The sequence below is a fragment of the Lagopus leucura genome, unplaced genomic scaffold (assembly GCF_019238085.1).
Source record: "Lagopus leucura isolate 7727_CA_CO unplaced genomic scaffold, USGS_WTPT01 Super-Scaffold_100001, whole genome shotgun sequence".
Lineage (NCBI taxonomy): Eukaryota > Metazoa > Chordata > Aves > Galliformes > Phasianidae > Lagopus > Lagopus leucura.
Window position 1 is genome coordinate 46,432,072 of NW_024962262.1, and position 12,988 is coordinate 46,445,059.

The 12,988-nt window shown below is 37.3% G+C and overlaps 1 protein-coding gene across 2 annotated transcripts in view; it reads right to left on the bottom strand.

Annotated features, from left to right (window-relative positions):
• Window positions 1-5,691: 5,691 nt before the first annotated feature.
• IL18R1 (interleukin 18 receptor 1) overlaps window positions 5,692-12,988 on the bottom strand; it is a 16,560-nt gene continuing 9,263 nt past the window's right edge. For both annotated transcript variants that reach the window (XM_042868524.1, XM_042868523.1), the window contains 6 exons: window positions 12,854-12,916; window positions 11,272-11,428; window positions 10,979-11,112; window positions 9,620-9,781; window positions 8,301-8,459; window positions 5,692-6,850 (listed from right to left, as the gene is read on the bottom strand). In XM_042868524.1, coding sequence (XP_042724458.1) covers window positions 6,450-6,850; window positions 8,301-8,459; window positions 9,620-9,781; window positions 10,979-11,112; window positions 11,272-11,428; window positions 12,854-12,916 — 1,076 coding nt within the window. In that variant the 3' untranslated portion in view covers window positions 5,692-6,449. The remainder of the gene's footprint in view (window positions 6,851-8,300; window positions 8,460-9,619; window positions 9,782-10,978; window positions 11,113-11,271; window positions 11,429-12,853; window positions 12,917-12,988) is intronic.

The window sequence follows — 12,988 nt, forward strand, 5'->3', positions numbered from 1 at the left end:
CAAAGGGTCACTGTGAATGGGAAGAAGTGGGAAAAGGAGGGTTAACTAATGAAGTTAATAGCTTTGGTCAGCAATTTGCATAACCCTCTGTTGTATTCTGCTAGCTGTGATAAGGTACATCACTACCAAACACGAGTTAACACTTATTACAGAAGTGCCATCATGACAGCATGTGAGGTTAAGAAGTGTGATCTTGTAAATGTGCTAGATAGGGAGAGGGAAATTCACAGCTAAAGCAAACAACAGTTACCAAAAGAAGGGGGTTCTTGAAAAAGGATAATCTTAAATGACCATCTATATTTGTTTACACTGTGGGTGGACTCAAGGTGATTCAGTGACTTAAAATATTCAGTGACTTGCCAGTATTTGCCAGGAAAATCAAGACAATCTTTCCCTAGGTAACACTATCTACCTCTCTGTCTTCTCCAACCATGTGTGCATCCATACTGTCATATCCTTAGTTCAGCAATTTAGGATGCTGTTTCACTGGAAATCAACATACATGCAAAGGAGGCTAATGTGGTTTTAAAGTAATTTCCTATGGTAAAACAATGCAAAAGAGAAGAATAAGAGCTGTTCCCTTTTGCCTATGTTTTAACTCCTGTAAGACACTCAGAAAAAAATAAAATTGATGAAAGTCACTTTAGCCTCAGAGTTATCAATTTCTATCAGTTGTCACAGATTTACATCACAAAGGCTGATTAATCTGATAATCTGATTCTAAATGTAAGATTACAAATAGTCACACAAGAGAAGAAAAAACTTCACCAAGCCTATGAAGTGAAATACAGTCTACTGAAGCTACTTACTAAGGCTTTTTTTTTTTCTTTTGCTCAAGTAATTAAGAACACTTTACTTTAAAACACATATTAAAAGACAGTAAAACTAACTCACCTGTAAGTGGTGTAAGTGGTATAAGTGGTGAACAGACTAAAATCTAGAATTAAAAAAGGAGAGATTATCTGAAAATCTTACCTGCACATTTTATACTACGTGGTACGAATTGTGGTAAGGTTTAGCTGAACACTGTTGAGACTCTGTTTCCTTTACAGGAATTTCCTCTACTTGAGTGTCATCATCCCTTCCTTTTTCGGTTTAATTGCTTTAGGTTCAAAGTTTCCGGGTAATTTTCTTGTAAAAAGATAGGGGGAAAAAGGGTTGCCTCTACTAAAAAATCAAAGCTTTCTGAGCTTTAAATCCTTTACTTGCACTGCATTCAGAAATGCATTGGACTTTTTAGTTTGCTTCATTTAAGAGGAGGAATGGTAGAATATTCTTTTCTCTTTTTTTTTTTTTTTCCTAAGTGCTGCTACTGGATGGGTGAAAAGAGTACATCATTTCCAAAATCTGTAAGCCAGCCATACATCTTCTCAGTACAGAATAATATTCACTATACCCGGCAAGTTCTTACTATCCTTAGAATCATAGAATCACAGAATTGCTCTGGTTGGAAAAGACCTTCAAGATCATCAAGTCCTTAGTCACTTTCTGCATGATGCGAAGAGGCACTGTATGAGAGCTGTGACACACTATTACTATCTTTCTGTGCCCTCACACTTCAGAGCACTTCAGCATATCCAATATCCAATCCCACATGGTCCAGCTCCTCTTCCAAGGTTCCTCTAAAGATGTGAAATCCTTACAATACAGGCTGCATATTGACTCTGACTACATAAAAGCATAAGAGCATTTCAATAGATGTCGTTCGGATATACAGGTCTCTCTGCTTATGCTAGACATTTCAAGAGCAGTAGAACTTTTATACCCTTCCCCTGTGTGAGACTTACTCTCTTTACTGCAGCTTGGGGCAATTATTCTATTTCATTCAGGTTCCACGAGAAGAAGGTAAGAAAGGCTTTTTGCTGTACAGCAAATAAATGTAATATTGCCTCTGCTCAGAGAATCATAGAATCATTTCAGTTGGAAGGAAACGTTAAAGGTCATGAAGTCCAACTCCCCTGCAATAAACACATGCAGCTCAATCAGGTTGCTCAGAGCCCCATCCAGCCTAAAAATAGACACATTCTTTTAGGCAATAGCCAGTACTAATGTTTGTTTATGTTGGGTCCTGAGCATGTGGAAATATAAGATGGGTATTCTCAGATTCCACAGCTGGTGATTAAGCTTAGTGGTTGTTCCCTCCAATATTTTCAGTGTTTTGCCCCAGCACAAAATACATGTTTGATTTCTAAATTACAAGAGGCTGCAGTGATTCTTCATAGGTTTCAATATAAAGAGATGAGACTTTTGTAGGTGTCCTTTTTGACTGGGGGGAGAAAAATAAGCAGTTCACTTTTCCCTTTAATGAATAATGGAGTGCAACACAGACAAAGCAAAGCCCATGCTACCTTCATAGAATCACAAAATCATAGAATCATTAACATTGCAAAAGATATCTAATGTCTTCTAGTCCAACCGTAGACCCATCACCACCATGCTCACTAACCTAGAGCCATTGCTCAGACAACCAGGAAGAGGGCTGTTTTCCAAATACAAATCTTCCAAACATAAAATATACGTCAACCTTTTCAAGTACTAACAGGTTCATTAAAATAAATAATAATAAAAAATGAAGTAGTCCAATCACTTGATAAAACACCAGTCACCCAGAGTTCTGAATGAGGACAGATGGATGAAAATCTTGTCAAATTGTACCAACCATGTGGCTCAGCTTCTGCCAAGACTCACCCATCCTCTTCTGTAAAAGCAATATATATTCTAAAAATCAGTCTCACACACTGTACTTATCAGGCTCCTCCTTTCCCCTTGCTGCTAGAGCGTGTTTACAAAGGAACGGATCCAGAATTCCCTCTCTGCCTCCTCTCCACTCCCTCACTCAGCATATTTTAGGCTATGGCCATAAGAAACTGCAGGCTCCACACTCAGTAGTACCTTTCCATCCCCCTGGAAAGTCAAGGCAAGAGTCCATATCCTACCTTGTTCATCTCACATCTGCTCAAGCCTTCTGTCAGCCAAGAAGCAGAGGGGAAAATGTACTTCTCTCATCATCTCACCATCTCAGCATGTAATCTTACACTAGTAGGAAGAATTAAGTCTCTTTATCATTCTTGTACTATTCTGGCTTGACACATTCACGGACCACATCCACGCCTTCCGAGCTATGGTTAACACTGACTGAGTAAGATATTTTCCACTCTGTCTATTTTCTACACTGTGTCAGTGGTGTTGGTTCTGCTGTCACAGATGTCTGAACAATATCTGAACATGAACTTCTGTTCACCTTGTACTGGATTATATGGCCAGTGGAATGGCATAAGTCAAGTGGGTTATGGAGCAGTGGCGTAACTCACCTATTACTCCCCTGTGAAATAAGGGAAAGTCTTGTTATCTACCTAAATCTGTTGCAGTACAGCAGTTTTCCTTAGTCATTAGAGTGCAGTAAGACTAGTGTCACACTGATGAAATAATAACTGAACAGATCACCTGCAGGCAAATAAAAATGCAAAGCATATATTTATGAACCAGGCCTTTAAAATCTTTTTTCTCACAACCTTTCACATTGTTAATCAGAAAGGACTGACTAGTAACCTCAAATTTGACAGCAAACCTTTCTTGATAGTGTATCCCACTCTTTGGAAGCCCAGAAGTACAAATGTCCATGACTACATTAAGAGTTTTCATGCAGAAGCTGATTGTGCTCTAGCACTGAAATAGGTCAGCATAATTTCTCCATTACTCCTACAGGAGATTTTACTATTATGATTGCTTTAACATTCAACACCAATTTTTTTTTTTAGTGTTTCTGGTTTTTTTTTTCTCTTCCTGGATAGTTTTCTTTACAATGTTCCTATTCCTTTTCCCATTCATGCAATCAGCTTGAACAATTTAAATCCTTCTTCAGCCCTTTCACATGCTTCACCCAGTGATTCTCTGCCAAAAGGAAGATGAAACAATGCAATATAAGAGACAAATCCCCCTGATGAGTTGATTGCATATCTAGCAAAACTCAAAAATGAGACTGATGAGCTCTGTCTGCACCTGTTTTCTCTGAAGTTCAGAAAATTTGGTGTATTGAACCACAGAAAATTGTCACAAGTTGGTCAAAACTGGAACAGATTCTTGTGGAGTGTCTTTCAATATTGTACCCAATGTAGCTTGTGGCTGCTGCAGAAAGCTTGGTAAATACTGTTTCACACAGGCATTTTATCTAAATATAGCTACTAAATCAGAAAACCATTTCAAAAAAAATTCCCAATCACATTTTCTCTTTCAAAACACTGAATGCTCTTCAGGTATACCACAAGCATCTCACTAGGAGGGCAACACTTGAAACATTTTATTAAACATACAAAAGATTTAATGAGGTAAAGTTTGCCCCTTCCATGCAAGGTAGAACGAACTCATTTTAAGAAGTCTTCTTTTTTCAAATTCTCTGAGAGAACATGATAGAAAACAGTAATTTAAACATCTATTGGATCTAGAGTAACCTTCTCACACATTACTTGAGGGACATGGATTAGCGGGCATGGTGGTGATGGGTCGATGGTTGGACTAGCTGTTCTTAGAGGTCTTCTCCAACCTGAATGATTCTATGATTTATCTTCATACCTGTCAGTCTTTACTTTCTTCCAGTATTCATGGTCTTTAACGACAAGAAGCATGAATCTACTGTTTTCTGGATGTGATACTTAGAATACTGGACCATAATGCTCAAACAAGCTGCAAACTGCTTCTAGGTTTGACAAGACCAGCATAAGGTAACCTTGTTCTGCACACACGATAAGCATGTGCCCAAGCATTAGAGATCTCAATTTTGGGCTGACTTCAAAATTTCAATTTAACTTCTTGTTTTGTAAACATGCTACTGACAGCTTGCTTCTGCACACATCTTCAGTTTATCTGCAACATAACCTGCAAATCTTCCTTCTGTCCTCCAGTTCTTTGATCTGAGACTAGTGGAAAAGACAGTATTTGTCCTGAAGCTTGGATACAGGCTCACATATCTTCTCATTCATCCCTGCTTTGCAAGTTCTACCTCTCCATCTGTCTCTGTAAAGAATGTAGAAGGCAATGGAAGAACAGAAATGTTTACAGGAAAATATATTTATGGATACGGTATTAAATGTGGCGTCCATTTAGAAGGATTTCTTTTCTCTGCAGACTCAAATTTCTGCAGATTTGATGCAGACACTGATGATAACCATACAGGGTAGAATTCATGGACAACAAACACTCATTAACCTTCTACATTTCCAAGCCCTTACATACTGTAATACTGATACGATATAGGACAGTACCAACTCTTCCCAACAATTGTGTTCAGTAGACAAGAAGACTTCTTTGGCACCCTTTTTTTTTTTTCTTCCCTACATTGTGAATGGCAGTAGTCAGGTATAGGAAGGAATGGTAAAATACGCAGACTATGGTTTCACAGTCAGTACTGATGAGACAAGAATCTTGAAGACTGCTATCTTACAACAGCTGTCTTCTAACTGATCCCATCTGCATTCTCCTCTGGAAAATTATTTATTCCAGAAGCTTGTTCTGATTCAGCTTAGTTTATTTACCTATTTTACAGTACAAAGTAGACACTTACTGCTTGTGTAGAGTAGGTCTAACAACACTCCTGCTTATTCTTGCATATTTTCTTCCTTACTCAAAGTTTGATTTTTGCCACTTACTGTTGAGTAACTGCAGCAAAAACAAAAGCCACTGTTGTACAGAGGGGGAAATAAATTTTTATTAAGTGCAAAAAATGGTACAAAAATGTTAAAGGAATCACTGAAATGATCTCAAAATAACAATCATGTCAATTCATATATATATTGACACAAACATCATCAGGAAAACCAAAAGAACCACAGTCTATAAAAGCCTTACTAGTAGCCTCATTTCTCTAGTGTGGCAAACAGAAAGTAGGCATTTCTAAGCCTTGATTAAAATCAGCAATTTGGGACCTAAGAGCAATAAGAACTGATGTTAGTTTATGTATGCATAGTCCTATTTTCCCTTGTCTCCTTTTACCATGGCACATTGCTCAGCAGTGAATACAGACAGCCTGATTCACTTCTCTGCTCAGCGCTGCCCAAGGCCTATCTGCCAGACTTTCCAGAGTAGGAGCCATTTGTTTTTACTTCCAAACAGGACCCTTAGAAAATACCAAAACCAAAAGCACCTAAATATCAGAAATATGCAAGTTTAACCAACGTCATTCTACAAGTAGGAAAACATAATACCAGAAGTTTACACAATGCAGTTGTTGCGGAATAAGAGTTAAGCTCCTTATGCAGACTGCTGAGGAAACATCCTTTGGGATATAATTTAGTATTGGAGTTAACATGATTCTACCCAGTGTGGTGATTCTTACATTCTTCTCAAATCTCAGACTGCTATGAATACTGTCTCTCAAAAGTAATTGCAGTGTGTGTTTTCTATTTGAATTTATTGAAGCTGGTAGCTTTCTGCAGCAAATTCCATCTCCAGAATTCCTATATAACTGTATTAAAGTCACAGCCTCCACCCCATGGTTGAGTCCCTTCTGAACCTCGATCTAGATTCAGACAGTGTCCTTTGGTGTTTGACTTGGTAGGTTTTGCTGGCATTAGGTACCGAAGGTTCTTCCAAAATCTGGAATTCACGGGGAGAGATTTATCTTTTTTCCATTTCACTATCCTCTTTGATGGCAAAAGAGACAGTGATTCTGGCAAGAAATTGTAGTCACTTATAGGCATATATTCAATTAATATAATCTTCGTTTTCCTTTCTACTAGAGCTTTGTGCAGTCCACTCTCAAGTTCATATATGACTCTGTCAGAAATGTAGTTCTGGCTCAGTATAATGATTAATCTTCGGCTTTTGTCAATGAATGAATGGATATCATCAACAACAGCTGCAAATTAAAAAATAAATGTGTTATTAAACTAAATTGAAAGGGCAGGCACTGAACTGACTTCTCCTTTAACAACTCCACATGTACCAAAAATATTCTTCTTGTGAAGAATCATCCTGTCCTTAAGAATAGATTAATATTCATTACGGATAATGGATTTGTGAAAATAAGCTCTCCCATGGTCAAAGCTTAATCTCTGCAGCAGATAAAAATCTGCATACAATCTCCAGCTATCTATCTGTAATCATACGTACAGAAGGTGACAGTTAAATTTATTTTTCATCCACTGATGCCATTAGAGTGATTCCACTCAAAGTCACCAACAGTCACTTCTCCCTGATTGTTCAATAAACACCAGCTCACTCCTTTTCTTCCACTGAAATCCCAAATCTAATGCTGATAATTCAAGGCTGAGAAGGCTAGCATGAGATGATAGAATTAGTTCCAGCATTATCTCCACAACCATGAAACAACAAGGTCTACAGAAACTACAAATCTAGAAAATATGCCTCATAGGGAAAGAGAAAGCAAACTGCAGAAGTAACCAAAAGAAGAGAAAACTGAAAGGAGAAGGAGACTGGCAAGGGTACTGCAAATAGAAAGCTCCTGTAAATAGAAGGAAACAATCTGTTTTCTATATCCACAATAGATCATACCAGAGAAAATGAAATAAACTGCAACACTTGAAGGGAAGAATCAAGTTGAGCACATAGGAAAGCCTTTTTTATAATACTCAGAACTTATTGGGAAATTTGTGGTATTTCTCACAGGTTTGAAAACTATGTCAGGAAAGGATGCATGGACAGAAGATCCCGCCTTGAAAAGGAGGGTGAGAGAGCTTACTGCTTCGAGAGTTTAACATGAATTCAACTCCTCAAACAGGCCCTCAAATTAATGAAATTATATTTTTTGTGATCATCTGTAAAAGGCTTTCTGCTCATAGGTCATTTAAAGAAACAAAATGTCATGTTCTCATGTATATTTTCCTACCATTTGTCTTCTATTGGATAAAAAAAAAAAAAGGCTATCAACTGCCAAAACAAGGATAGAAACATATGAGCTACCTGAAAATACTTAATACCAGAACCATCAATTTCTCTGTGCAATAAATGTAAGTTCATTCACAGACACCTGCCTTCAGCAAAAGCAGAGAAAGAGCTCTACCATCATGAAGCACCTTATAATCTGTGTTCTCACCCTTTCTCCATGGCAGCTTTTCCACCTATTTGTCTTGACTGCATAATTAAAGGTATATATGCATGTGTCTAAGAATTCATAAAATTACATAAAAATCAATAAAATGTCTTTGTGCTGCCTCTGTGAGCAAACATAGCCTATATAAAATGAAAAGGTACCACTTCAATGTAAAGAACTTTTGATAGAATTCTTTATTTAGCTTTGCATGAAAAGGATGTGTTCATTTATTGACAAGAGTATTCAATATGCTTACCTCCTCCAGGAGATACATCTCTCTCAAATATACATAACTTGTACCCAAAGTTTTCTTCTAATATCATTGGTAATATCCTCAAAGCAAATTCTCTCTCTTCTTTACTAGTAGAAACACAGTCTTTCAGGTAAGATACAAAAGCATCATATTCTTTTCCATCTGGAAAGAAATCACCCATTTTTGTCTTGTTGGCAATGATTAGAAATAAACTATCTGATCCACCATTCTGGTTTACAAAATTACTGTTTCAGTTGCAAAGCATCTAGAAGCTTCTGCTCTTTTTTTCTTGACAATAGATACTTCAAAGATTTGTATTTGATTTTGTTTGCATTTTTTCAAATATTTGAAAATAATATATCCTCTGTCCATTATATTTTTAAATCAGATTAATTAAACCAGTCAATATGATAGTTATGATGATCAAAAAAAAGAAGGAACTTACCAGAAACTAATAGAAAAAACATGTTTATGACTTGATAAGAATATTAAATAAGTCACACTTATTTTACTCTTTGTCTAGTGCTATCATGGAGGTCTGTAGAACAATAAAATAAGCCAGTTTATTATTTTAACGAGTTAAGAGTTACAAGAATATACCACATTTGGTCATGTACCAGGAAACAATCTATAAGCATAGAACCCAAATGAGACCAATTCCAAAACTAGATTTACCACACTGATCAATCCCTAATTGAACCTTGCCAGAAAGAGCTATCTGGATTGATACAAAACACATAGCTTTGCATCAGCTATACTTCTTCCTTAGCGTTAACAAAGAAATAACTCTTTGGAAACAAGAAAACAACGACATTCACCCATTACTGAGAAATCTCCAACTACTGCGGTTTATTCAAACTACAGTCAAGCTAATTTAGAGTCCAGACTGCTACAGACAAAGAAGCATTTTAATAGCAAGCAGAAGGGCACCACTGAGGTGAAAACGAATTTCTATCGATCTATCACTTTGACAACTGCAGAATGCTTACTGTGGATAGATACCTGTACATTTCTTCACCTATGCCAACAACTCTCCAACTTTTGTGATGCAGATTACTACAAAATAGAGCATACTTGAACAGCATCCCTCCTACTGCCTGCTCCAGAGGCAGCTTCTCTGTGCTTATCTGCTTCACTACTCTAAGAGGATAACATAATTTTAGCACCTATTGATATCTTTTATGTACTCTTTGCTCTTTCTACTGATAGAACTCCTGCATTTATTTTGCCACTTCCTCAAAGATGGCCATTTTATAGAACTTATCAGAAGCTATTATTTTAATCAATGCTCTATTTCAATGTCAGCATTAGCCAAGTCATACCTCCAGCAGTGTCATCTCTTTGGCTTATGTTCCTGTAGAATAGAACTAAGTCTACTCTGAAAATCACACAGACAACTGCCACAGCCAGCGCAACACATGGAAACAGTACAGCAAGGATCATTCCAGTTGTAAATATATGCATAGGCAGATCGCGGGTATTTCCTGTAAAAGAGAAACCCAGGCAATTATAGCCTTAACAGAGAGTATGATAGTAAATACTCATGACATCTTAAAATCACCCAAACTGAAATGTTGATGTGAATCTTTTCCTGCTAATATTTCAGGCACACACATACACCATTAATCCTGAGATGGAAAAGAGCTGAAGAACAGATTAATCTAAAAACAACAAAATTAATCTTTTGTGCACACACACCCTAGATACACATAAATGAGTTTCATATGGGATCAATACTGAGATAAAACCCCTCAAAAATGTACAACATCCCAAACTGGAGAGCTATACTAGGTCAACTGCTTCTATCACACACAGAATCACAAAGAATTCTGTGTTGACCTGAGTTCTCCTCAGAATCTTTATTGTTTCCTCTTATTTGCTACTCCTTTCTCAGCTCATCAATAACACCACTTAATGTCCTTTTTAATCTTTTTTTTGTTGTTCTGTCTTTACTCTCTCAAGCTTTTTTTTGTTTATTTATTGTTATCCTCTTATTTTAAATTCCAAATATGTATTCAAATTCCAAATATGGATTAAATATTTGTGAAGTCCTTTGTGAGAGCACTGTCATGTCATGCTCACTGTAGTCTGTACTTCATTTGCTCTATTATCTGCTGCATATTTTAACATCAACTAGTCTGCACACTTAACGTTACATATTTCCTCCAAATAAAGATCGGAAAGGTCTGAGACAGAAAAAAAAGAAGGGAATGTCCACTTTTCAGGAATCTCCAAGCTGTCTAAACAATAAATACATAGTATTACTGTAAGGTAGAGGTCAGTTTTCCAGTGCTAGAGAGATAGAATTTCTCTGACAAGAGAGAAATCTTCGACCAGAATGCCTGAGGCATTAGTGGGAATATCAAAGACTGCCCTTTCTAACAAACTACTACAGAGGGATTTGTCAGCCAGAGCTCAGCTCTGCCTTCCCAAGATGTACCCATGGCAGCAGTGGTTTACCCAAGGAGCTTCAGACAGCTGCTACAATCCCCACTGCCCCAGCTCAGTGCAGAAGGAATCATCTGGAGATATGTTAAGCCCAGCATCAGAGGGGCCAAAGCCTTCACAAGCATGCGTGTCTGGACTGATATTCTGAAATCAGTGCTGTGCCACCCTTGCGAAGGGGGCTGGCACAAATAATAATTAAAAATGAGAAGCATGATTCATAGATTATACCGTACCTTTTTTCAGTTTCACTACTTTTATGTGCATTATTTCATCGGCTTGCAGTGTGCAGGTGAAATTGTGATTCAAGTCCTCCTCTCTTACTTTTTTAATCCGTAGAAGCCTTGTGATATAAAACTTGTTTCCCAAACTGCAATAAGGAATGAAATTAGCAACACTACCTGCATAGAAATCTACAATAAGTTGAGAAGCAGATTTTGAGGGAAAGGTTGTAGAAGAGCTTCAGGTATTTTAATTAATTTGCAGTCCACAGCATATGACAGAAGATCAGTATTTTCTGGAAACCTACTGTGACTTTTTTAAATCTTCTTCACATATTGGTGGATCAGCTTCGGGAATACCTGAACATTTTTTGGGAAATGTATCATTAAACCACCAGTAGAGGTTGGCATCTTCTTGTATATAATAACCCAAGAAACCTGTGCAGTTGAGTGTCTCTTCTTTACCTAAACAAAGCATAACATAAGAAGATCTAATCAAAAGCAGCATTCACATTTACAGTGCAGCAAAATATGAGCTTTACAGGTCAGATATCCAAGATGCTATCCTCCTTTCTGGATTTAGTAGCCCTAACACAAAGTTTTATACATGTTCCATCTGCACTGTTGCACTCCATTGCAGAGTAAGGATCTTCTGTCAAATTAACTCTGTAACAGGCAGAAAAGTTTAAATAGGTGAAAGACTTTAATGGACTTACTGGATGCTGCTGGAAGATAAAAGGACAACTCATCAGTGCCTCAGGGCCAGGTAAGGGCAATTAAACCAACTGATGGGGCTAACTAAACTGTATACAACAGCACAAAGAAATAACCAAACCTGCTATGGCCTGTGATGACCTCTGACAGAAAAAGCTGTCTTCTCTTCCAGTGGAACAGTTCAAGAATCTCTAAAGCAAGTCTATCTGAAAGTATGCCAGCTTTAAATTTAGATCATCTAAATCCAAATCACAGTTGCACAGTTTGAAACATAGACTTAAACATTTATTATCAACTACTTTGCAACTCGAGCCTTACTGTGCGCAACTGCTATTTTCAGGAAAATTTTATAGAACACTGTCTAAACAACACAAGTTTTGAAAGTCCACAGACCAAATTCATTCAAAATTCCTTTCATTCTCCACCACGCCATCATGCTGAAGGTAAACCAACATCTGGTGCCTTGGCTGAGCAAATGAGATTCACATATGAGCAACAGAGGTGCTAAATAAGAATTTGCAAAATGATGCAAGGGGACACTGGATAATGGAATGGGAGAAGCCCTCAGACACAGGACAGGAAACAGACAGACAAATTTATGTTCTTGGGAATCATATAGTCTCAAAAGGAAAAATTCAGATGGTTTCCAATACTGTGTGAATCCTACAGACCATGTTATCTAACCCCCAGCTAGGAACACAGACAAGGATTCTTTGCAGCAGTAAGAGATCTGAATGCTTTTACTGACAGGACTGTCATCCCTCAAATTTCACACTGCACTGCAGAGCAACATCTTTGACTGTAACAGATATGAAAGGGATTACTTATTATTGTTGCTCACTGAAAAAAACAACCAGATGCATTTCACACATTGTTCTGTGTTGCTTGCTGTCTAAAAATAAAGCCATGGAGGGCTGGTTTATCATTACCGCCACTTTTTCTTGATGGTCATAGCAACAACCTCCTCTTCTGCCTCTGCAAGGGGGAATTTAGTGTACTTGTAGATAGATCACGGAACCCATTAGTAAAAAAATAACCATTTGTGAAGACGTATTAGATCCAGCAAGGTATACAGACAACTATTTCAGTTAAACTTAGCAGACCATCAGCCATAAAGAGCTCAGGACTAAAGCATGTATATGAACATGTATAAAAATACTCATATCAATTTGATACCTATTTCTGTTTGAATTTCTTCATTGCGTCCAACTATCTCCAAAGTTACAATCTCTGGTGCATCTAAAAAAATATATAAATAAGGCAGTTTTGCTATTGAAGCTTTCTTACATTCTACAACAGTAAAAATGACAC